This window comes from Chelonoidis abingdonii, chromosome 1 (assembly GCF_003597395.2).
Source record: "Chelonoidis abingdonii isolate Lonesome George chromosome 1, CheloAbing_2.0, whole genome shotgun sequence".
NCBI lineage: Eukaryota > Metazoa > Chordata > Testudines > Testudinidae > Chelonoidis > Chelonoidis abingdonii.
The window spans coordinates 163,465,406-163,491,270 of record NC_133769.1 but is presented as its reverse complement, the minus strand read 5'-3'; the positions used below and the strand labels follow the sequence as shown (position 1 = coordinate 163,491,270).

Sequence of the window (25,865 nt, the reverse complement as noted above, 5' to 3'; positions counted from 1 at the left end):
TCTCAAAGGGGTAGGGGTTACCTCTCCTTTTTGCAGGGTGTTCTCTTGCTTAGCACTAACTTCACTATGGACCTCTCAGGGAACAAACCAAAATTCTTTAATGATGACAACTGATCATAAAGAAGTGAACTTCCATGGCAAATGAGGTACATGCTGCATATGTGGCCCTACCTTGTCCCTCAATGGTAGCCTCCTATTCTTCAGGGGCACATAACAGATGTGGGATAAACTTCCCACACTAAGTTGCCTCTATCTAGCAATGTCCACTAGATGGCATAGTTGTAGTGTTACTGATGGGTAAGATTTCCTTCCCAGAAGATCACCCATTCTTAAGCTCTGTTTACACTGGTGGTGTGTGGAGTACAGGCTGTGTTCACACTTGTCACTGCAGGGAACATAAGAATAGCTGTACTGGGTCAGACCAAAGGTCCATCTAGCCCAGTATCTGTCTACTGACAGTGGCCAATGCCAGGTGCCCCAGAGGGAGTGAACCTAACAGGTAATGATCAAGTGATCTCTCTCCTACCATCCATCTCCATCCTCTGACAACAGAGGCTATACCGCGATTCCTGGTACCCATCCGGCTGATAGCCATTATGGACTTAACCACCATGAAGTTATCCAGTTCTCTTGTTAAATGCTGTTATAGTCCTAGCCTTCACAACCTCCTCAGGTAAGGAGTTCCACAAGTTGACTGTGTGAAGAACTTCCTTTTATTTGTTTTAAACCTGCTGCCCATTAATTCTGTTTGGTGACCCCTAGGTCTTATATATTATGGGAATAAATAAATAACTTTTCTTTATCCACTTTCTCCACATCACTCTTTTATATACCTCTATCATATTCCCCCTTAGTCTCCTCTTCTAAGCTTAAGAGTCCTAGCCTCTTTAATCTCTCCTCATATGGGACCCTCTCCAAAACCCTAATGATTTTAGTTGCCCTTTTCTAGTACCAGTATATTTTTTTGAGGTGAGGAGACCACATCTGTATACAGTATTGGAGATGTGGGCATACCATGGATTTATATAAGGGCAATATATTGTGTCTTATTCTCTATCCCCTTTTTAATGATTCCTAACATCTTGTTTGCTTTTTTGACTGCCTCTGCACACTGTGTGGATGTCTTCAGAGAATTATCTGTGATGACTCCAAGATCTTTTTCCTAACTCATTGTAGCTAAATTAGCCCCCATCATATTGTATGTCTAGTTGGGGTTATTTTTTCCAATGTGTATTACTTTACGAGGGCTAGCTCTGTGCCATAGCTAAAGGCTCCCAGAGGTGGGAGTGGCTGGAGCCTTTCAGTGGGACAGGGAAAGGCTTAAAGTAGGAGGATGTTACACTGTAGAGCAAGGAGTTTGTGTACACACACAGCTCTCCAGCCTGGGGGTTCAGGTATGTAGGGCATGCTCTTCACCTAAGCAATGCTGTAGCTGTACTCTGCATGTGACTTAAGTGTAGATTAAAGAGGCTGTGTGGTCAAGTTCATGTCTGTTCATAAAAGGAAATTTTTTTTACCCAACCTAATTGACCTTGGGAAATCATCATCATTAGATGTTAATCCTACTACGTGGTAGTAGCCAATCCTAGAGACGGGATCTGGGAGCTGTTGGAAAAATAGCCTAATGCAATACACTAATTCTTATGTGCTGTATGCGAAAGGGGTGGATCTAACTCCTAAGTACTTTGATCAATCAAGCAGAACAAAGGGAGAGTCAGGGCTATGATTCCATATATAACCATTGTTAGAAGTGCTGAGTGTCATAACCACAGATGGGCTGTCCCAGATAGTACAGCTCTCAGGGACAAAAAGCATCCTGGAGCACATGCTGTGGCTCAATGTCAGTTCTTGAATAGTTTCAGCCTGCTAGCAAACACTTTTCAGAAGCATCCACTCAGTTTTGGGTGCTGCATGCTGTGGGCTCTTCCAAGTTAAGCATCCAAAATTAATGGACCCTTTTGAAAAGTGTGGTTTAAATCCTATAGCTTCATAGACATCTGCCTGCAGAAGCCAAGGGTCTTAAAGGTATTTCATAAAGATTTTTGATAGCAGGTGTAGTGTAATTTTTTATTTTTTCTAAATACACACAGTTTACATTTGTAAGAATTTAATAACTACATACTTAGGAGTAACAGCTCTCAAACAGCACAGTGTGGACCAGATCCTGTAGTCCTTGTACATATGGGTTAGTAGTGGAAGGAATGCAGGACTGGACATTACAATTGTGCTACAGGAAAAAAAAATATATAGGTGAAGTCCTCCATGCAGGAGTTACAGAGCATTAGCTTTTACTTTTATATTTGGCTAGAATTTGTTTCAGGTTGTCCAAGAGATCTTCAGGCATAAATTCTTCAAAACACTGTATCAGCTTTTGCATTATGCTCAGCCAGGTATTTCTAGGAAGAGAATGTTACAGGTGAGATTTCCAACTTTCATTTTTAACCTAAGACATGCAGCTTCTATGTCAGCACCATGTGCATCTATTATTATCATCCACTGCATAGCAATAAGGCCATCTAGCTATAATTTAAATAGTAAAACTGGTTTCTTCAATAAAAAAATTAACCAAACAAACTCCAAGATTTGACTTGATAGTAAAACAACTAGGTTGAAAACACTGTTTGACAGAGGCATGCCAAACTTTGTGAATTCTTAGGGCACAAATCTGATCCCTAGGAGTTTTTGTGAATGAATGCCTATTAAAATAATCTCAGCTCATAGGCTGATAGTGTAAAAGCCAATCCTGTTCTTGAGGGAGGTTAGCATGGCAGAACACCAAAAGGAGCATGGATAATTTGTTGATTTTTTAGGAAGCTTTAGCTCCCTCTTAATGTCTGCAGAGTGATTGGTAGCTCTCTGCCCTAATGCATCTTATTCACAGATCTAAGATTTTTTTTTTTTTTGCTATTTCCTGGTACAAACTTTCAGAGAAATCCCAGCTTCATTTAAGTTAATGGTGGAGGATTTCACTTAATAAGTGTGCCTCTTCTCTCCCCTAGTTTATCATTAGTTGTTTCCACATTTCTCCTTCCCATTGAATGTGTATATTTCAGACTGTAATCCAAGTGCAAGATTCAGATAGCATGTTTCCAGTGTCCTACCCATTTACCTTCCCCAGACCTGAAGGAGTGCTGTGAAGCTTGTCTTTTTCACCAGCCGATGTTGATCCAATAACTATTACCTCACCTAGCTTGTGTCTAATGGCTAAGCATTCATCTCACTTCTGTAGCCATCCCCTTCACAGTCACAAGTGTAATTCCATTTTAGAAGGGGTTTTGATGGCCCAGTACTTTCACTAACCTAGATGATTTACACAGCAAGCTACACACCCTTTATGGCGTTAAGCCCTCTTAATTAAAATTGTTTCCCCTGTATATAGGTACTGGCAACATTAATTGAGGCAGATGTTCTAGGGATTCAGGAGCCCAGAGTTCTATTTCTACTTCTGTCATTTCCCTGGCCCCTTTCCATGCCTGTTTCTCCTCCCACAGGTGGTGTTGTCTAGTGTAATGCAATCACATCCCACCCTGTGCAGATTAGTTAATAGGCCTTTGAACACTACAGGAGAAGCTACTGTCATCTTTCCAAAATGAGCTCTACTTTTTGCAGCCCTGATAAGATGGTCTGAACAAACTAGAACATCCACCCACATCAGCAGTAATGACCACCAACAATTCAAGTACTGGAGACCTATAGTGTCTCCTCTTTCCAATACAGCCCAGGAAGAACAATTGCAGTTGTTACTGGTATTTCATCCTACATTCAATCAGTGTGGTGACAGCTGTTTTAGGTGAGGTTGGCAGGGCATGGTGCTGTACTTTTGCAGCCTCCAAGCTTTTTGGCAACAGCTTAATAGACACTGGAATCATTACAAGGGGCCATTTTACTGGCTCTGCCAATAATTTGAGGGAGAGGTAGGGAAGACTGAGCTTGTGTGTATATATATATGACTATGGCAATCAGTTGTGAATATTCATAAAAGGAACCCTAGAACAAGAGACTTAAGATGCTATTCCCAACACCACACACGGGTTGGATGCTCTGCTTGCACATGGCAGTTAGCTTCAGCACATTTTTAATCCACATGGTATTTGCTATTGTGTCACTTCGGGAGAAATTGTGGACTTTTCTGTACAGGAAGGGACAAGGTTCAGCATGCCCAGACAAACAGGAGAGAGATTTGTTCTTTCCAAGGAGCTTGGAGACACTAACAACCAGTCACTCCCTAGAGAGAAACAGACGGACACTGACTTTTGGGAGGGAACAGATGACTTCTTTCTTCATAGCCTGCCATGAATGACTGGGCAGGACGGAGAGAGAGAGAGAGAGAATCAAAGGTCACTGGCGTGGAAATGAACTGACCGTAAATTTCCTTTTGGGCAATGTATATTTCCTAACCCTGTTTTCCTGTTAACAATAATGGGCGTGACTTACCTCTACAGATCCTACATGAAAAGCCACCATTTCCAGGACACAGTACAACTTATCAAGCAGTTGCATTTTCTCTTCATTTGTTGTCCTCACAGCAATCTGGTGCCTGAGGAATACAAATACATTCCTTTAATTGCATGCCCAGGCCAAAGAGGAACCTCTTCATTTTAAGGTTGGCAATGTAGTAAATGTTAGAAAAACTCAAGAGGCTGGATGATTTAAACCTAATTTTCCATGTGTACTTAAGTGTCTTTCTAAAAGGAAGTAAAAGCAGCAGAGAATCCTGTGGCACCTTATAGACTAACAAACGTTTTGGAGCATGAGCTTTCGTGGGTGAATACCCACTTCGTCAGATGCATCTGACGAAGTGGGTATTCACCCACGAAAGCTCATGCTCCAAAACGTCTGTTAGTCTATAAGGTGCCACAGGATTCTCTGCTGCTTTTACAGATCCAGACTAACACGGCTACCCCTCTGATACTTTCTAAAGAAGCTGCATCTTCCAATGAGAGTGCAACTATTAAAACATTAATTTACAATTAAAGCCTTTTCACTAGATTTAGTGAATCCTCTTAGGTAGCAAAGATGCACTAGAACTATCTACATTTAAGCAATTAAAACTACATAAACTGTACATTTTTAGTATGTTAGAAAATAGGGATATTGCTTATTTGCTAGATAATGTACTTTTTGCTCTGATTTGTGTCAAGCTGTATTAGGATGGTAACTGGAATTTAAACAAACAAAACAGCATATAAAAATACCACCTTAAAAATGTTTTGGATAGATAATGTCTTATCAAAGCATGTTCCATGTTTACAACTAATATCTATTTAATAAATCATTTAACTACTTAGTGAATTAAACTGGTTATTTCAGGTAGCTTGGGAAAGTTTTCAAATATGCTTAAGTAAAAGTGATAGTTTAAATTCCTGGTCTCACCTAAGTATCTTGAAAATAAGATGTCTCTTAAATTACTCAGGCTGATCTATTGTGCCATATTTAAAAAGCCTAATTTAAATAAAAAATCCAATTTCAAATAAAATCTAATCCTGAACTTAAGACTATAGATAAAATTGAGTACCTATACAGTTTATACATTCTCTAGCAAGTATCTAGCCAATTCAGCATGATCAGACATCACAATAACCTTTCATCTAATCTCTCCCAGTACATTTTTAATCAGTTCAAATATATCAAAAACTATAAAGGCAGTGAACCATCCATGTACACAGGAGTATTTTTAGACTACATCTATATACAATACCTAATATGATAAATCTTAGTTACACAACATTATGTGTGCTTTGTAGTGTTAAAATATTACCATTCTGCAGCTATATGTATAGGGGTAGACTTTGAACGTGCGTGGTTTATGTAGCATGGCACAAGATAAGCAGGGGGCTGAAGATCTACTGATGAAAGGCTATAAAAGAGCTAGAAGGTAGAATATTAGGACTTTTATATGTTGAACAAGTGTGTCAAGTCTTGAGGGTTTTTCTGTAGAACTTGAAAACTCAATGACTCTTGATAGATGGGACATGGTATAGGTGTCACTGCAATATGTAATTAACATTCACATGGCTGGATATTAGAGAATGCATGAACTGTAAGAGATACTGAAACCTTTAACTACAGTATTTCCTTTCTTCCAGTCCAGTTACTATTGAAAGTTAACTTCTGAATTTCACACTATATGGAAATGTGTCCAAACACATACAGGTACTGCAGACTCACTATGGCAGATTGAGAGTAGCAAGGCTGGTTAGAAATGGGCTTTTCCCCTCAAATCAATTTGGTCAGTCAAAAAAACCAAAAACCAAAAAACACCACAGCATTAATTTTCAAAAAGTGAAAAGATTTTGGTTTCTTGACAGAGTCCATTTTTCCACTGAAAGTAGTGGGCACTTTTCTTATGTTTTGTCTTTAGTTGACTATTCAGTTTCCCATTGAAAAATTTTAACCAGCCCTTGCTATGCAGGCATTAATACTGCATAGTTCTGGAAGGAGAGTGTGTTAGTGATATGGAAACTATAGTATATGTGCAAGACTAAGGGCTAGTTATGTACTCAGTAAAGGACATTTTATACAAACTACAGAAATTCACCATCAACCCTCCAGAGTATGGTCTTCTCTCTACATTGCAATGCAGTAGGCTTCTCAGGAAAAATCTGTTAACCCCCCCCACATCTGCATGTGTTGCACTTACTTCTTCTGAATTTCGTGTAGCTCATTCATAGCTTCATTGAGGCCCTTGTTGATTCGAACCTCAATTAGGTTTTTATGTATCTCTAGGGCTTGCAGTTCAGCTGCACGTTTTTCCTCCTCTTCTTCAGCCACCTAAGGAAGGATAAACAAATTCTGCTCAGCAACATGTTCCTCAGGCTAAGTTTACCTACCAATAATTAAAGTCCTAGAACTTGCTAGGAGACTGGACCTCCTGCCAGCAGAGGAATATAGGAAAACCCAAAGAATTCTCACTATGAAAGGATCAAGCCAAGGCCTCACAGGACAAACTTCAACTAGTAACAAAAATTCCCTCCCCCCCCTCACCCCCAATCATCAATATAATCAAAAAGCAACTGTTTAAAGAGGTGAGAAGTAGCAGTGCAACTCACAAGCATGTTTAAATGGCAAAGCAAGTGTTCCTGGGTAAAGGTTCAACAACAGTATGGCAAGATGGTGCAGGGTGGGAGAGGACCATACATGACTAGAAATAGTACCAAACTTAGATCCGTTTAATAAGACAACAAGTAACTCCTAAAGGTTTCCTTTTTCTCTTTTCTTTCTAAGAGAAGCCATTGTTCTCATGGGCAGCCTACCACTCAGGCCCCAGTCTGAATGGGGTTCAAAATGACTTAGCATGAACTATGAAAAAAGAAACAAGATGCAACACTTCTCTCCTGTATCCATTATATCAGCAGCTTTCAATCTTTAGCAACCCAAGGACCCCCATTTTGATTTGGTGTTATTTGCAGACCCCCAAACTCCCTGCTCAGCCCCAGGCCCCACCCCCACTCCACCCTTCCCCCTCAAGGCACCACTCCCACCCATCCTTTTCCCTGCCTCTTTCCGCCTCCTCACCTGAGCTTGGCCTGTCCCCACTCCTCCCCCTCTCTCCCAGCACCTCCTGCACACCACTGGCATGCAGGGGGCCTTAGGAGGGAGGTGGAGGAGTTGATCAGCAGGGCCCACAGACCCCCCTGGAGTACCCTCGCCGACCCCAGTTTGGGAAATACCGCACTAGATGAGTTGGGCATCGGGTCAGGCATGCACTGTAATGAGCCAGGCATCATGAGAGGCTGCACACCCTGAAGTGTCCTTGCAGCACCAAATCTGAAACATTTTGTGAATTTTTTTTTTTTAAAAAAGTTTTGCCCTGTCCAGGCATGTTGGCCCCTGCCTACACCAGCATGCTGCCTGGAATGGTTTTTGAGAACCTCACAGGCTTTTTCTACCTCCACCGCCTTAGTGAGGAACAAGTGAGATCAGGACAGGAGTAAGGCAGTCAGGGGCCCTAAACACATCAGTGTGGTGCAAGTGAACTCAGTTTCTGCTGTAGAGAAGCCATCAACAAGACAGATCCAGGTCCAGAAAGGGTTGCAGAAAAGGTTGCAATAAGATATTTGTTCAAAGAAAACCTGGGTGTCTAAATACTTCCATCTGAACACAAACTGGGTACCATACCTGACAACATATCTCCAACAACAAACAACGTCCAAAGGGTGGGTGTGGGGAAGGGAGCTCTTCTGCTGGAAGTTAGGTAGAGGAACAGCAGTTTCTACTCATGAGATGCACCTAAAACAGCACCAGCTGACTGTCCAAAGCCATATAATGATCATCAGGCTAAATTCAGCATGACATAGGGTGTAAGTCAGCGCAGAATTTAGTCCTACTCAAAAGATCTCATTTATTTTCATTTTAGAAAAGTAAATTCCTACCTTGAGCTTCTGCTTGTGATGGTCATCCAGCTTTTGGGCTTCTTCTTTCAGCAGTTTTATGTTGCTTTTCTTCTCTGCCATCACCACATTCAACTTAAAGGGGGGAAAAAAAACCCCACACTATACACATCACACGTACAGCCGCCTGGAAACACCTTGCAAAACCTCAGTTATATAGAACTTCAAAACAATAGACTAGTTATATGGGGCTGAAACAAAGGCCAAGGACCCTCACTCAAGTGCTAGAGATAAATGCTCAGCCTGAACTCAACATAGATATTAAGATAAGGGAAATACTGGAGAACTATTTAATGTTATGTTAATGTTCCCCACATCAAAAAGCCAGATGAATTTATGTTCCCTCAGGAACAGGGAAAGGTGCTAGTGCAGTTGCAGAGTCCATGGGAAATTTTCACTGGAAAAAATAAACAGATGCTCAAATTTTGTACACTACGTTAGACCCATACAAACCATTTTCAGTGACACTGCTATAATTCTACAGTAGCCTGCACTTATACTGCAATAGGAAGATAACTTTTTTCAATTGACATCTGAAAAAAGCAGAAAGTGAATGGACTTCGAATTTAAAAAAACTAATGAACAATATAAACTATGTATTTTATAAAGTGTCTTTGTCTCAAAGGATGATGCAATGCATTTCCCTGTGCACTAACTATTCTATCACACGCCTTCAGTAAACTGCTTCTCTTGGTTTCCTACACTAGAGCAGGGGTCTCAAAGTCCTGGCCCATGGGCCATCTGCAGCCTGAGAACCTCCCCACTGTGGCCTGTGGAGGAGAGACGCATGCAGCCACACTGCTGGCAATGTCTGCTGCAGGTGCTGCCCCCCCGCAGCTCCTATTGTCTGAAGGGGGGAGAGAGAGAGAGAGACCATCACTAGTTACCGGGCAGAATCAGCCATGGAGGCAGCATCATTTGCTTAACCTTTTTCCACAATGAATATAAACATGTCAAAATACTGAACATAGCTACCTGATGCACACCTTGCTGCAATCCTGACGGTTTCAACTGCTCAGTCATTGAGGCCAAACATTAACAAACTGACAGAACTGAAGCGTTGCCAGGTGTCTGGCAAACACTAAAAACACTCTGGCAGACGAAGAATTGTATCAAGTTGTAGGATCGTTTTATTATTTGAGAAATACGAAAGAAAATATAAACGTTTTCTTTTCTGAACACCATCTTCAGTGACATTATTGGCCCGCTGGGAGGATTTGAGGACTGACACTGGTTCTAAGGTAAATTGAGTCTGAGCCCCCTGCACTAGAGGGATAAAGTTCATTATGAACATATTACTCACTCACCCTCCTGGGTTAATTTCAGCAACATTTGCTTCTCTAGCGACTGTCTAGACACCAATGTACATTAAGTATCAGTGTCCTGGTCTCCGCTATCTAGCCCAAGCAGTATTGTCTGCTGGAACACTTCAGTGGCTAACAGGATCTTTTATGCTGCTGCCACCTTCTCCATGGACCCAACATAGGAACCAAGCCATGTCTCAGCATTTAGCAGATTCCCATTTTTGTTGGATGGATTGTGGAATGATTACAGTACTGAATTACATGTCCTAAATGTGCTTTGTTGCAAAGGGTCAGGGTAGAGGTATAATATTTCAGATTCAAGACCTAGTACAGTTTTCAATTCATTTGCATGAATTAAGCAACAAAGACTGTAGAGCTGAGGTGGTGAACTGCTGGTGCTGACTACAAAATGACTGTTTGTATTACTAACAATACAGCATCTACCTTAGCACATATAGCACCTACAACTCAAGTTAATTCACTGGCTGCTTTTTTAGGAATAGCCTGTATTTCCTTCTCAGGTCTGGAGCTCTGCTGAAACAAATCAGGGAGCAGCAGACTCACTGCCAACAAAGAATATATTTTGATTGTAAATTTCCTCTCTATATTCATGGTTTAAACCTATCACTTAAATTGGTTGTTTCACCATCTTACAACACAGGTCACCTTGTATAGCCTAGCCTAGGCCTGATATTTCTGCTTGCTGAATTTGTTTACTCTTACATGTTCTTTAATAGGAGAAAATCCACATTTGCTTGACCAAGCTGAGATCTGTAACACCGACAGAAAACCTGGTAGCTGGGCTTGCAATCCATAACCTCTGCTAGATAGCAAAGCAGGGAGTTTGCTTTCCTCCGGAGATATTTACATGCTTTCACTGCACCAACCCACACACATTGAGATTAAACTATTTTGTGGCAGGTGTTCAGTTAAAGAATGCTGATTTCAGAGAAGTTACAGTATATGATCAGTAGGTTTCTCTAACCAGAAATGCCAAGAATAATACATAGCCCACTGACTCTCTGCCTGAAAACCACCCTTCTGAAAATATTTACTATCTAAAACCCATAAGCAAAGATGTATAAAGCTTTGAGCTCACCTGTTCTAAGGAATCCTCTAAAATTATTTTCTTGTTACTAGCTTTACTTATTGCCTCTTCAGTCTCATCTATTATCTGCATAAGCGGAACCTGTAATGCACATTGAAAAGAAAGAGAGAGAGAGAGAGAGGGACACAAAAAATGGGGGAAAAAAAAATTAAGTATTTGCTCAGCTCTATTAGCCAGGGCCGGTGCAACCATTTAGGCGACCTAGGTGGTCACCTAGGGCACTTGTATTTGGAGGGCGCCATTTTCTTTGGCACTGACCATGGTGGCCGGATATTCAGCCACCGGCGGCATTCAGGCGGAGGGAGCTGGGGCAGGGGGGGCGCGGGGAAGACCGCCTGCAGCAAGTAAGGGGGGGGAGGGTCAGCACGCAGGGGAACTCCCTGCCCCAGCTCCTTCCTGCTCCACCTCCTCCCCGAGCACGCCGTCGCTGCTTCACTTCTCTCGCCTCCCAGGCTTGCGGCGCCAATCAACTTAGGCGCTGCAAGCCTGGGAGGCGGGAGAAGTGAAGCAGCAACGGCATGCTTGGGGAGGGCTCAAGGTGGAAGTTTCGCCTAGGGGAAACATCCTTGCACCGGCCCTGCTATTAGCAACATCCCACACAGGCTAGATTGTACTGCAGCTATAGTAGAGATGTTCGACAATCTTCCTTGTGTATTTCCGAACATTTTACCACTGAAACACATATACTGTCCAAACAAAGACAGTTGTTAAAGCACACCTACATTGATCTGCTGTCTGTATTTGGCGAGAGAATGGGGTCCATCCTCTGGGTTAAACTTAATCTCAAAATCATGGCCTCTGGAATTTTCCATGCCTGCTGGGATTAGCTTCAGCTTCCGAGCCAGTTTGTGATAATCATCCAGCTGTGCTTCAATCTGAGAAATATGTGGAGTTAGAGGGATGGTAGGAGAGAGAGAAACTGAACAGAAAAGGCCAAAACACAGATCACTATTGTTGTCACTGCTAAGAGGGAGCCACTGGCAGATGGCATCAGAGATGCATAGACATTTTGAGACCTCAGAAAAAAAAAATCTTTAAAATATTAGTCAACACTGGAACCTTTTGAATGAGATGAACATTTCTTCTATTTACAGAGCAGCTTTTCAGCCATCAATCTCAAGGCACTTTACAAAGGAAGGTCAGCATCCTTCTCCCAATTTCAAAGATGAGAAAACCAGGGCACAGAGAGGTGATGTGATTTGAAGCTTAATGGCCTGTACAGATAGACTTGAGTGGTTTTTAGCTGTCCATTCCTTCCTGAGCAGCTGTATTCTCCTCTCTTGGATAAATGCCTGCTCTGCCTATCCCTTGAATATTCAAGGATGATTAGCTAGTCTGCATTCTTGGAAGCTGCGTGTAAGGAGGACAGATGGTTTGGTGGCAAAAGCATGGTCATGCAGAGTTCTGGGCTCTGTTCTCTGCTCTGCCACAGATTTCCCTGTGAACACAGGCAAGACAAACTTCATGCCCCCGTGTCTCAGACTGCCTGTCTGAGAAATTGGACTCGTGTAAAGAAATTTAAGCTCTTTGGCTGGAAGGAGTCTTACAAGTGATAAATTAAGAATACAGTCTAGTGACCCAGCCCTACAAATGCAAATACTGTCAGACGTAGTTATATGGCCCCCATCTCCACAATAGCTGAGCCTCACACTCTGATGCATTTATTCTCACAACACCCTGGGAACTGAAGCCATGTCTCCTGACTCTCAAGCTGGCACCCTAACCATAATTGGGCCATCCTTCCTCTCTTGCCTGTGGTGTTAGTCACTAACACAGCTTGGGAAACCTTATGAAGTACAAGGGCTTGCTTCTAAATGGGGCATTTCACTGTGGCAATGGTCATGCGAAAGAGGAGAAGACTGTTGAGTCTGTACGGTCTATGGGACAAGGCATCAGACTGGGACTCAGTCACTAAGCCAGCTGATGTAAATCAGCATAGCTGTATTGAAGTCAAAGAAGTTACATTAGTTTATGCCAGCTGAGGATCTGGCCTCTTGGTTCAATTCCTAGTTCTGCACTAAATTACTGTGTCTTGATCAGGTAATGGAATTCATGTGTGCTTCAGTTTTGCCATCTGTAAAATGGGGATAATGATGTTCAAGCTCTTCAGACTATTTCAGGCTCCTGAGCTGTCTTTGCAACTACAGTTGAATGCAATACACATGCTTGTTGTGGCCTCTTGGGGCTGGATATTCAATGATTCAAATGGGCATTGAATCAGGCCTTGGCTGCTGATGCACAAACAAGTACATGAACAAATTCCAGGCCTACTGGAAGCAAGAGAAAAAGTTTGTGCTTGTTGATTGTAAGTGATTTTTAAGCTGTTAGAGTCATCAATCTTGGCCTAGTTTAGTGTCATTAGAAAAATAATTCAAAGTAACCTCTTAAATTCCCAACTTTTTCTTTCTTGTATTTTGACACTTAATATCAAAGCTGCAGAGTCGCCAGATTGAAACCATTGGCGGGAACTGGGACAGGCACTCACTGACTCTTTGCCTCTTGCATATTTTAGCTCCTCAGCCCACAGCTGCTGCCGCTCTGTCTCTAGCTCCTTGGTAAGCTTGTTGATAGTTTGTTGAAGCTCATCTTTCTCGTGGTTTATTCTCTCGATGTCTACAACTGTGTACAGCTGATTATCAACAGTGTGCTGCAGCAGGGCATTTTCCTGCTTCATCATTTCAACTTCCAATTCTGTAATCAACAATAAAAAGGAGGAGATACAGATCTCTGGACATTTACTAAGGGTCAGTGTCACCACCCTGCTTTTCCAGTATAAACATCTCATTCATCAATCAGGTGTACTTCTAGCAGTAATACAGACGTGTTCTGCTTCCATGAATGGCACTCTCCCATCTTTAAAGTGCTCTGCAAACATAAGCCTCACAGCACTTGTGAAGTAGGTTCAAGTGGGATCTCCTCAGGCTCTACATGCACATTTCAGGGGGCTATGTCCCTTCTCCCCCATTGCTGCTGCTTTGTTCTAGGTCAGGGAGAGCAACTCAGATGTACTGTTTTTTAAAATGGAAGGATTTCAGCTTAGGCAGGTTATGATTTCACTATTCAGGGCTGAGGGATTTTCCTTTAATTTGAGGCAGGAAAGTTTTGGTGCGAGATCAGTCTCTGCTTCCTTCCCTCACTGAACTATGGGAAAAGGAGACCAACTGTAAGGAAGCTGGTTCAAGAGGGCAGAGTCTACCCCCGAACCTCATCATCATCTCCCACACTTGACAGCCAGACAACTTACATGTTTCTGCCTCAAAAGACAATTCTTCTCCCCCTAGAAATCAAGGCAGTGGCCTTTAAAGATGCATCTAGCACTTTCTGGTCCAGGAAGCACTTATCCCTGTATGTACTGCCCCACTCTTTTCCCAGAAAGAGTAACAATATTACTAGCCAAGTAAAATCTGCTCTAGTACAAATCCATCCATGGAGCAAGTGTATGTCTGTTTCAGAACCTTCAATCTGCAGTACTAGCCAACAAAAGAAGTGATGATACGTCAATCATCTCTGATGCAGCTTCCTTCTCACCTGATTCCTCACACACCTCAGTGAGGCTATGTAGTTTCTGATCCAGGACAGCTAAATGAGATTCCAGATTAGTCATGTAAGCCTGATATTTTTCAACATCAGCTTGCAGCGAAGCTTTCAGCTTCCTCAGCGTTTCTAGACGATCCTTTGAAGAGAAAGAAGAGTGTTAATAACTGGTATATAGAAGAACTGGTCCTGCTTTACAGTGGTTACTGGAAACAACAGTAGCACAATGACAGATTTTCACCTGCACCCTTTCTTGAATCAGCTTTACCAAGGCAGATAATTTTCCTCATAATCCTACATGGTGGTGAACCCTGCCAGTCTGTCAATCCCTACCCTGAAAGCCTCTTCCCTCCTTTATCTTATTTGGGTCAAATTTTCAGTGTCAGACAACAAGATATCGTTATTCCCAGCCTGATAAATTAGCACTTGGGAGTTTAAAGTGTTAAACTCTATCATTAGGACACCAGCTAAATTGAAACATTAAGAAATTAAAAGCTACAGGAGGAAATTAGATGAGAGATGAGGCTGTCAAGCATCACAGGAGTCTAATAATGCATTCAGTCTCATGTACCAGATGCACTGCAGTAATAAGTCACAGCTCTGTAAGGACAGATAGAAGCCTCAACTCAGATTTTTCTTGCATTAATTTCATATCTGGCTTTTTTTTTTTTTTTTTTTTTTAAACTAAAGCAGGATTCTACTATGAGAGTCTGAGACACTGACTTGACTCTTCCACCACCTGGCGCCAGGAGTTGAGAGCGTCCCAGGTGATACCTAGAGCTCTGGAGACAGTTTCCTTTGTAGCACCTCAGCCCCCTATCTATCCCTCAGGAAGCAGAATTTCAGGTGCCCCTGATTCAGCTGTCCCCACCACTTGCTCAGTATGTACCTGTTACTGGTGAGATTACAGTACCTGGAACCCCAATAATGGAAGACCCAGCTTTGATATAGTTGAAAGAAGTAGAAAGATGGTTTACTAACCAGCTCGCTTTCCCTCTCTCTCTCTAGCCTTGCAATCTCTTCATTCAACCTTTTGTTCTCTGCTTCTAAGGTCTTCAGTTTGGAATGGTCTACTTTAAACACTTTGTCTGCAAGAGACCACGCTGGGTTTGAATAACCCTAGAGCCTCAATAGTCATACCAGACAACAGTAGCACAATACTGTAGTGCAGCGGTTCTCAAGCTTCATTGCACCACCACCCCCTTCTGACAAAAAAAAAAAAAAAAAAATTACTACATGACCCCAGGCAAGAGGAGGCTGGAGCCCAAGCCCCGCAGCCTCAGGCATGGGGGGAGAGGAGCCAGATCCCTGCTACCCCAGACTCAAGTCCTTGGGCTTCGGCTTCAGCCCTGGGCCCAGTGAATCTAACGCTGGCCCTGGCAACCCCACTAAAATGGGGTCATGACCCACTTTAGAGTCACAACCCAGTTTGAGCACCGCTGCCAGGCACTTTAGAAATGCTTACAGGCAGATGGTATGCAACAACAAGAGATGACACTACCAACAAGGAGAAGCCTTGTCTTGGGAACGAAATAGTCCGAAGAGGAAAATGGAAGTCAGTTTCCACTATTCAAAGTGATTTGGAAAGAGAAGCCACACCAAAAAAGATTCACTCTTAAAAATGAGCACTTTGCAATATTCTATGAGCAGGCAGATGAGCAGCTGCTAGTTCTAGGCGAGGGTGTGGAATCCTGACCCAATATCAAACCAGCTAGGACATATACACCAAAAGTGACCGGTGATTTTGAGTGCCCAACTTGAGAGGCTATAAAGGAGCTTGGTTAACAGAAAGTGCTGAGCACCCACCCTCTAAAAGTCAGGCCCCTTTAAGGCACCTCCAGTTGGGCAACCACAAATTAAGGCACCAAGTCACTTTGCACTTCTGAAAATCATGGCCATAGTGAAGACACTTAGACCCGCACTTTTAAACATCAGCATTTTCCTAAATAAGATATCTAAATATGAATGTGGGTGCTTAACTCTAGATAGGCACCAGCATTTGAAAAATGCTCATGTTGGCCTTACTATAACCCCTGTAAGGAAGGCAGTAAGTGTGACAAGACCAGAATTCTACTAGCCTGCATGTGGTTTCTTGCAATAGCTAATTCAGATGGCCACATTTACTTAGTTTTGCCTGCAGTTCTCCATCCATCTCTTCAAAAGCATCTCCTCCATTCATGAAATGATCATAACACTTCTTAGTGTATTCCATAAGTAGCTGAAAACAAACAAACAATGTCGGTTTTAGAGTTTTTTAAAAACATATTAAGCAAGCTTGGCATACAAAGCCAGGTGGCAAACCAACACCTTAGTTAAATATTATTAAAATGGACATACAAGGTCACAAGTTCTATTTTAAAGCTTGAATGTAATGACAACCCACACAAACCACCCTTTTAAATCTAAGAAGGTGCTTTATGGAAAATCCCCAGTTAGAAGATTGGGTTATTTTTGTTGCTTTTAAAAAGCAGCTTCCACTTCCGGATCTCTTTTTCCTGGCCTGGGTGTCCACTTGCTCATTGCAGGCTGTAACCTGGGTTTCTCTAGGCCTGACATCAGGCCCAGAGCTAACCAGAACTCCATGCGCAGCATGCCAGGTGCCAAGATGGAAAACTGACACAGGTATGTGAAAATCCCCTTCTGGTCCCCACCAAAAGGGAATCAGACTGAGACCTCACAGACCAAGAAGCTGATTTTTATTTGAGGTGGGAAAGGTACTCCCAAATCCATAACTTGCCATGTGATTTATGGGTGAGCAGAGAGGAGCAGTTAAGCAGACCGGAGCACAGCTGGTTGTAAGCTCTGAAAATAGCTGCTCCTATTTTTGAGAAGCCAAGCAACTGGCCACTGAGGTACAGGGAAAAAGTCTTTGACTTGCATGTGTGGTCCCAAAGTGGGACCCCTACCAGGAACTGGCCACTCCTCATTGCCACTTCAGCCCAGTGGCATAAGCAGTATGTTCCCTTCATCTACTCCCACTGCTTCTGTGGGAAGAGCAGTATGTGCTGACAGTGTTAGGAAAAAGAGGTGGCTTCAGGCAATGGTCCAAGCTATCAGCCACTTGGCAGGGAAGAATGGGCGAGGCGAATCAAAGGATGGCAGATCTATTCCTCTCCTTCATCACTGTATTATAAAGGTACAAATGATGATAAAGTACAAAAACATATCTGACTAAAATGATTTGCCTTTTTAAGAGATAGCTCTTCGCATCCATACATCAATGTATTTTACAGGGTAGATCAGCGTCACACTCATTTTACACAGGAGAAAAAGCTAAAATAAATTGCCCACAGTCACATAGTAAGTTAGTAGCAGTCAAGAATTGAGTCCACTCTGACCACTGCCCCTCCTCCCCATCCCATGCATTATCCACCAGGTGAAATTGCCTCTCAAAGCATGCTAGAAAACAAGGCTGTGCTTTTCTCCCTTCCCTTCTGTAATTAATCCCCTGCCCAGCTAAATCCCACTCCAGTTGTAAGCTATAGGTATCCAACTCATTACAGAAAGCAATGTGTTTAATTACTATTAAAACAGTTCTTACATTTACATTCTGTACAACTCTTTTGGAAGAGCACTGAGAACAATACACACTTGAGTATGAATGGAAAAAAGGCTGATTAAAATCCAAATTAAAAACTCCATACAAAATGGGAGTACATTTACTGAATTCGCTATTTTTCCTAACAGTATAGTGAACATTGTCTGATGAACAATTAATATAGTATGATACCTTATTAACAACAATTTCATCTTCACCCTCTCCTGACCAGCACTGAGCATCGACAAGCACATCTATGTTTCCTCTCATGACACTGTAGATCTAAAAAGGACAGAGTGTAAATCTCACAAATTAGAAGTGTACAGTGTTCACTGGAGATTCTTATTGGATATCACCCCTCACTAGCTTCCATATCAGAGTCATTTGTATTAAGAAAACAATGTAAGGAGGCAGAGCTAGCCCCATCGGGGTGGGTTGCACACTCTTGGAGCTTCCTGTTTCTTTGGTGTGGATGCCTCCTTTTATCTCTAAACAAAAAGCTAAACCCCTGGTACTACAGCAAAATGCTGAAAAAAGGAATCAGTGATTCTAGGCCAAAGTCTGCTCCTGGGAGAATTCTGCATTACTGTGCACATGCATAATTAATGAGCCATACATATTTTAAATTTTTTTGTGCAGAAGAAAGCTTCAGCTGAAATGTAACTTCAGTTCTGCCTTTTTCCCCACCAAAGGATGCTGTAGCACAAGAACAGTAGCAGTTCCCAGCCAGCAAGGGAAGCCTTCTTTGTAGCACCTGTCAGGCCAGGTCAAGAGACAGCGGCTATGGAGAGACAGACAGCATGGTGTGTGTGTATGTGTCTCTCTCTCTCTCTCAAACAAGGGCTCATAAGGACTAGTCAGGAAGGGAGGTCCAGGGCCATGTAGTGATGGGGGAGGGGCAAGAGCTACACAGGAGCAGGGGGAATGGCTGGTTGGAGGCACAGAGACTGGGGACAGGGACACATATGGACAGGGGAGTTGCTGGGTGGGGGGACAGGGGGCCATGGGGACAGGGAGGAGGTTCAGGAACACATAGGGACAGGGAGAGTGGATACAAAGCAACATATGGATGGGGGAGTGGGTGTCTGAGTGAGAGTGGAGGGATATGTGGACAGGGGGTGCAGGAACATATGGGGCTGGGGCAGGTGTACCTGACTGAATGGGAGAAGCTAGGGGTCAGCCAGAGGCTGCAGGGGGATGCTCCCTAACAATCCCTCCACTTCCTCCCCTTCCCCCCCAAAGAAGCCACCCCGTTCCACACTTTTCCCACCTTCCAAGTTCACACCCAGGCTCCTTCCCAGCAATTACTTCCCTCTCCCTCAGCCCTTCCATTACGCCTGACTCCCCCAAGCCTTTGGGCTGCTTGAGGGGTGTGTGAAATAAAGTTCTGTACTGCAGTTTAAATGAATTCGTACTCAGTTCTGTATTAATGTACCTAGTAAGGACCCTATTTCTCAGAAAACGTTTCCTGAATCTTTTTTGTTGTCCTTATTGTTACACACATACTTGCTGACAGGTATTTTGAAATAAATGATAAAAAATAACTGAAAGTGGTGTGATTATACTGTTATTTATTTTAAAGCACTGTGCACAGATTTTTTAAATTTTTTGTTGCACAATTCCTTCAGGAATAAAAAGTAGTCTCCTTTGGCAAAATTACATGGAAAGTGTTGCTCTGTTAACACAGTAACTTGGTCCAGGTAAGCCCCAGACTTCATAGAATAAGGTTACATCTGTTGATGGAGCACTGGAATCTGTGTTAGTAGTTGGTTGGCTGTGGCACAGTTGCAATAGGAACGATGGAAAGAATGGATGAAATACTCAGGATTAATGGGAGTGGTACAACATTCTGATCAGAGCAGCCTGTTAAATTGTCAAGGGGGCGGGGGGAAGAGTTCTCTTCAGTAAGTGTCAGTATATTTGTCTGTGACTTTTACAGTGAAAAACAAGCCCCTGCACACCACCTAGATAACTGCCACATATATCAGAATTAAAATAACTGATGTGCTCAAAAAGATTCATACTGCAGGGATCATAACCCATTCTCTTCAATCTGTTAATGGCAATACATTTCAAAGAGACAATTAAAGAATGGAATATTAGATTCTGAGGAAAACACTGTGAAAATCATGGGAGGGTCTCAGAGAGGAAAGAAAAAACGTATTTTGAAGATAAGCTTAAAGCACTGCAGCTTGACACAAAGTCAACAGGGCAGGTGTTCCTAAAACACACCAGGAAGTCCTATGAGTAAAATAGCAATCAGCACACTGCAAGACTTTGTACAAGAGAGGGGTTACTGTCAGTCCCCCATCCCCACGACATGTGCCCAGCTGGGTACCACGACATGCAAAGATTGCCAATAAAAAGGATTTTCTAGAGGAAGACAGAAAGAAGTTGATTGACTATGACTAAGGTAAGAGGCAGTTACTATAGAAAAAGCCACTTTTCCTTCAACAGATGCAGACACATTACCTCAGCTGCCTTGTCTACTTATATCTGCAGTCAAAAAGCCAGACAGCTTCTGAATCTTAAGATACTGCTGTAGGGCCCTAAGGCTGCATGAAGATAACTCTGGATCTTGGAGGATTATCGATTAAAAACTTCAGTTCATTTCAATCAGAATCTAATGTAGACCTGTTTTCCCTCGTTTATTCTTTCCTCTTACACACATACTCTCATCCACCATGGGTACTGTTATTTGTAATAGTTACTACTTTTCATTTCTCTAGCGTCTTCTGTGAGGATTTCAGACCACTTCAAAGAAAATAATGAATATATACTGACAACACACCTGTGCAGTAGGGAAATATTACTGTTCCAGTTTTACAAAAGGGAAAACTGGGGCATAGGATTAGGTGCCAGATTTTAAAAGGCATTTAGGCATCTAAAGAGGCAGATAGGCACTTTTGAAAATCCCAATAGATGCATATACGTTAGATACGTAAAACCCATCAATTTCGATGGTAGTTAAGTGCCCACTTTGCTTAAGTGCTCTTTGAAAATCCCACTATTAGGTGGCTCTCTCCATCTTCAGGCACCTAAATACTTTTGAAAGTCTGGCCTTAACTAGTCCAAAGTCAATGCCAGATCCTGCAACAGAATCCATACGTCCCAGCTCAGCTCAGATCCACTAGATTACTGCTGACCTCTCTTTCTCACCATACCTTGATGCAGTCTATTAACCACATTAGTGCAGCGGCAACCTGAGGCCAGACGTGCGGCACACCCACGGTGTACATGGAGCTTTTGGGCAATGGGAAGGGATACCTACAAGGAAAGAAGAGTGAGAGCAGTTTCCAGTTACCTGAGCATGATTATAATCACCAGAGAATTAAAAGACATCTCTCTGCCAAATACATTTGATTTACTGGATGCATGCAGACTTCTGCCTGTTTTACTGATGAACATTCACTATTTTTAACACTACAGATCACAAACTGATCATATTCCTTTTATGTGCATCAACAAAATCTGTCAGCTAAGGTCAAATTACAATATCTTTGCCACTTGTAAAGAAGTTTAAAAAAAAGCACAACTCAGTTTTGGATACCAGGTGGAGTTTAGGGCACCAGCAGTTAGAAAAATACCCTTGAATTGCAAATAGAGTACTGTGATATTCTGGCACCCCAATATTCACCACTTTCATGTAATTACGGTATGTTTTGTACAAAGTATGCCTTTGAGATATTCTAAAAGTCAGATCTGCTAGACAGTAGTATCTCATTGGATTGTATCTGCTATTGTCGTATGTGAAGTTATGAAATTTGGCTACTTATGTGTTACTGAAACGTGTTGTGAGATTGAAAACACCCACAAGCAGCCTTTCAGATACAACAGTAAAAAGGCCAATGTTAATGACTTATTAAGAAATGCAACACAAGCACAAGGTTTACCCCAGGAACTGTGTACAACAGAAACCTCCGAGAGAGAGCACTACACAATGGGAAATTGCTGTGACCTGGGTCACATCAAAACAGCTTTCCAGAAAGTGGGAGGAAGATGTACAAAGGCAGAAAATGACATCATGGTGGTACCTCACTCTCCCTACAGCAACACACCTGGAAACACTTGAGGGGGAAAGACTGAATTGTGGGAAGTGATGGTCCCAGGCTAGATCTGGTGGCAATGCCTTCACTGAAAGGAACTCATATCGTCAGGGCCAGCAGTCACCTAGGGTTGCAGGATTTGGGGGGCGGCATTTTGCTGTCTTCGGTGGAAATTCAGCAGTTGGGGTGGGGGGTCCTTCCGCTCTGGTTCTTCGGCAGAAATTCGGCGGCGGGTCCTGGAGCAAGTGAAGGACCCACTGCCAAAGTGCCCCGAAGACATGGAGCAGAAGGACCCCCTGCCGCCAAATGCTCAGAGGAGGAGCGCTGCCACCTAGGGTGGCAAAAACCCTGGTGCCGCTCCTAGGTATTGTGCATATAAACAGGGCACCTGGGTCCCACTGCAGGGCTTGACATGAGAACCACTGCCTTGTTCAGACACCAGAGCCTTGATTCAACAGTAGGGACCTTCAAAAAGAGATAAAGTTATCAATTTTATGTTGTTTCAGAACTTTTTTTTATTTGGATCTTTATCTTCACTCTGTCCCTTTGAATAAGGGAACCCACTTTATACAGTCTCTGATCAGCTCTGGTACATACCCAAGTTCTTTAAAGACTTTGGGGATCTCCTCTTCAATTTTAGAATCAGGAAGTTCATAAGAAGGGCACAAAAAAGCATATATAAAAGCAAAAATCCTGAAAAAGTCCTTAGTAGATGGAGTTTGGAGCGATTTCACAGAGACATTCTGGGCATAGCCATTCTCCACAAGAAACTAAGAAAGGCAACAGATACAAAGATTAATACAGACCCTAATCAGATATTGACCAAGGTGAGGTCAATGTCAGCATTTATTTTGAGGTACATTAAATTTTCATTGCTTCTAATACAAGTCAACAGACGTACACTGATCAGTACATTCCGAATAGGTATTTTCAATGTAAAACAAAGAACTCTCCCTCATTACAGCCACACATTTCTGGAAGAAGCTAACGTTCAGAGGGGGAGATACAGGCTCAGAAAAAAAACAATTTTTTTAAAATATATTCATGTCTGATAAACCAGTGAATAAGCTGAGATTTGTATGTGCTCTCTGTTAAGTCTACAACAAAGATAATTGTAGCATTGTTGTCCTCAGAAGGTAAAATAACTTATTGAAAAAGTGACTGATTGAACAGATGTTCCTTGTGCCAGCACTTCTGATGGCTGAATAGTAACTGCAATATCTAAATTTTCAGTTAAAAAACAAACACTAAATCATATGGCATTATTTTTGTCCTTCTAGATGTTAATCTTCCAAATGTGACCCAATCCCATGCTGCTTTACTAAACTGCAGGAGAGAGATGCAAACTGGCCCTATTCATCTCCACAGTGTTAATTCTGAAGTCTAATTAGGGCAATTTTAATATCAGCTGCACATGTTAGAAGAAACACTCAGCTATTTTGGGATTGTGAACATAACCTGATGAGACCACTACCACTTTCCTCCCCAATGTGAAACCTGCTTATCACATGGTTTTTCCACCCAATCACAAGCTATTTTAATTTTATCTTCTGTGTTTCACATGTACCATCCTATTTCTGTAACAGAACCAACAGATCTATTGCCAAAGATGACAGCATCCCATGTTTGCAGTTAGAATACAACATCGTTATGAGCAGATGCAGCAAACATTGATGGTACAGTGGGTGGGAACCCAGGTATACCTCGCAGAGCTGTCGGATGCACTGCTGGATGTAAGCCTTGTCATGAAGTGGCCTGGGATCCTTTAACTTTTCTGTGCCAGTAAAAAAGCCCCATGGTGTATTTCGTGACACTCCAGAACCACTTGTCCTGAAACCAAACAGATGTTTAAACCACTTTGGATCACGTGCTGTGTGCTTTTAGCATTTATAGAACACGCAGAATCACACTGGACAGGATATCCAAGCCGTACAAGAACTATAAAATTCTTATGCTTCAAAGCATAAACCAACATCCAATGAAGGCAGTTAAGAAAGAAAAAAAAAAAAAAATCGCCCTACAGGCAGATTATTCCACAGCTGTCCATTACAGGGATTCATACATGTTCCTCTAAGCATCTCAGACCTGCTACAGTGATCTCATTCTCATACAGCAATCTTCTTATGAACTTACATGAATCTCATTAACATACTATTTGTGCACAATTCCTAGGTGCCTACTCTAATCTAATGAATGAAAAAAAAATCAAGCAGGAAAAAAGCCTTTGAGGGGGAAAAAAAAAATCAAATATTTTAGGTCTTTATACATAAAAACAGGCCTACCTCCCCCCAAAAAGGGACACACATCCATTTCCCTCCTACTCCCTTTGCAAGCCACTTTTAAAGTCTAGAGTTTTAATCATTCACCATTGTATATAGAAAATATTGACTGAGATAAGTCAGGAGGCATAGTAACAGCACCTTTTCACAGAGAAGCTGGTTTTTCCTTCAGAGCCACCCATGTACTTAGATATGCTCAGCTTCGATCGTTCTCTATAGAAAAGTAACAAAAAGTTACACTGTAATTTAAAGAGCTTTTATGATGCTGCTAGTGGTTTCACAGCTATTGTTACATGACCCAAGATTATTAGGAATCTCTTTTAATTACATTTCTGGATTTTTTTTTTTTAATTTGATTACTTACACAGTGCTATCAAAAGCACAACTTCACCACTTCCCCAGTGAAGTCAGTTTTCTCACTTCGTGTGGGTCTTTTACATAGCAAGAATGGAAAGAAAAACACTGAAACATAAAAAAGTGTGACATAATTCCCTCTAACCCTGTAAAATAGGCAAGTGGATTGATTAGATGACAGGTGTCATAATAGTTGTTTTAACTCATTTTGACTGACAATTTACTAAATTTCAAGACATTGTCCCTTTAAAGGGCTTAACACATCTTTCAGATCGAAAAATCTAATGTGGAGTAGATAGTAAAATTAGTTTATAATGCATTATTTTTAAATAGACAGTGTTCTGTTAAGTCAAGTCACTGTGGTGTTCTTGTTCCCATGAACCTGCCTACACAAGTGAAATTTACAGGCGGTACTACCAATGCCACCTATCTGAAATGATGTTAGCTTTAGGCCAGGTCTACACCATAAATTTACATCAATATCACTAGGTGAGCAGTTCTCAAACTTTTGTACTGGTAACTCCTTTCACATAGCAAGTCTCTGAGTGCAACCCCCCCCTTATAAATTAACACACACATTTTTATATATTTAACACCATTATAAATGCTGGAGGCAAGGCAGGGTTTGGGGTGGAGGCTGACAACACATGACCCCCATGTAAAAACCTTGCAACCCCCTGAGGGTCCCAACCCCCAGTTTGAGAACTCCTGCACTAGGACACTCAGAGGTGTGGTTAGATGTGAACTAGACATCCAGGTGCCATTTATCGTAACAGTGAATCTCTTCACACCAAGGCCACAACAAATAACCACAATCCTCCTCCTCTCAGTTACATCTGCATAAGTGTGCTTAGAGATCAGCAGTACATACGTTGCTTGAGGTGTATATAGACCAGCTCTACTTGTGTCCTGAACTCTAATAGGCAGCAGGGAGGCCCAGCCATTGCTACCACTGGAAGATAAGCTCTTTTTCATCTTGTTTAAGCTACAAGACAAAGGACTATCAGCCAAAAAATGCACAAAAGGAAAACGGGAAATATTGATCTTAAAGGTGACACAGAATAGCTATTGGAGAACCCAGCCAGAGCCTGAAGCCAGGCCAGAAACAGGAATGTGGGAGGGAGCAGCTCAGGGGGGACTAAACAAGTCCCCCATATTAATGGGTCTCAGACAAGACTCTTTTCTCAGTTTGGCTCGTGAGAATGACTTCCCTAACTGGGCCCAGTTTTGCTTTAATTTGTTTAAATATTTTATGGAGTCCCTGACACAGAAACGTGGCCCATCACATCCACCTACTGCCCTTTTAAATCAA

General features: G+C 42.1%; 2 protein-coding genes across 3 annotated transcripts in view; one reads left to right on the top strand and one right to left on the bottom strand.

Moving 5' to 3' along the window:
* GTPBP8 (GTP binding protein 8) overlaps positions 1-6,048 on the top strand; it is a 14,429-nt gene extending 8,381 nt beyond the window's left edge. For both annotated transcript variants that reach the window (XM_075072293.1, XM_032787241.2), the window contains 2 exons: positions 4,443-4,695; positions 4,925-6,048. The gene's annotated coding sequence lies outside the window, so the exon portion shown is untranslated. The remainder of the gene's footprint in view (positions 1-4,442; positions 4,696-4,924) is intronic.
* Positions 2,091-25,865, bottom strand: LOC116828787 (kinetochore protein NDC80 homolog). Its single transcript, XM_032787240.2, is given in 17 exon segments — positions 2,091-2,362; positions 2,364-2,396; positions 4,435-4,537; positions 6,641-6,771; positions 8,373-8,465; positions 10,794-10,883; positions 11,525-11,677; positions 13,288-13,493; positions 14,331-14,475; positions 15,318-15,424; positions 16,461-16,554; positions 18,067-18,156; positions 21,039-21,141; positions 22,518-22,690; positions 23,624-23,750; positions 24,341-24,412; positions 25,425-25,865. Coding segments are annotated over 17 exon segments (1,905 nt in total). The 5' UTR covers positions 25,529-25,865; the 3' UTR covers positions 2,091-2,281.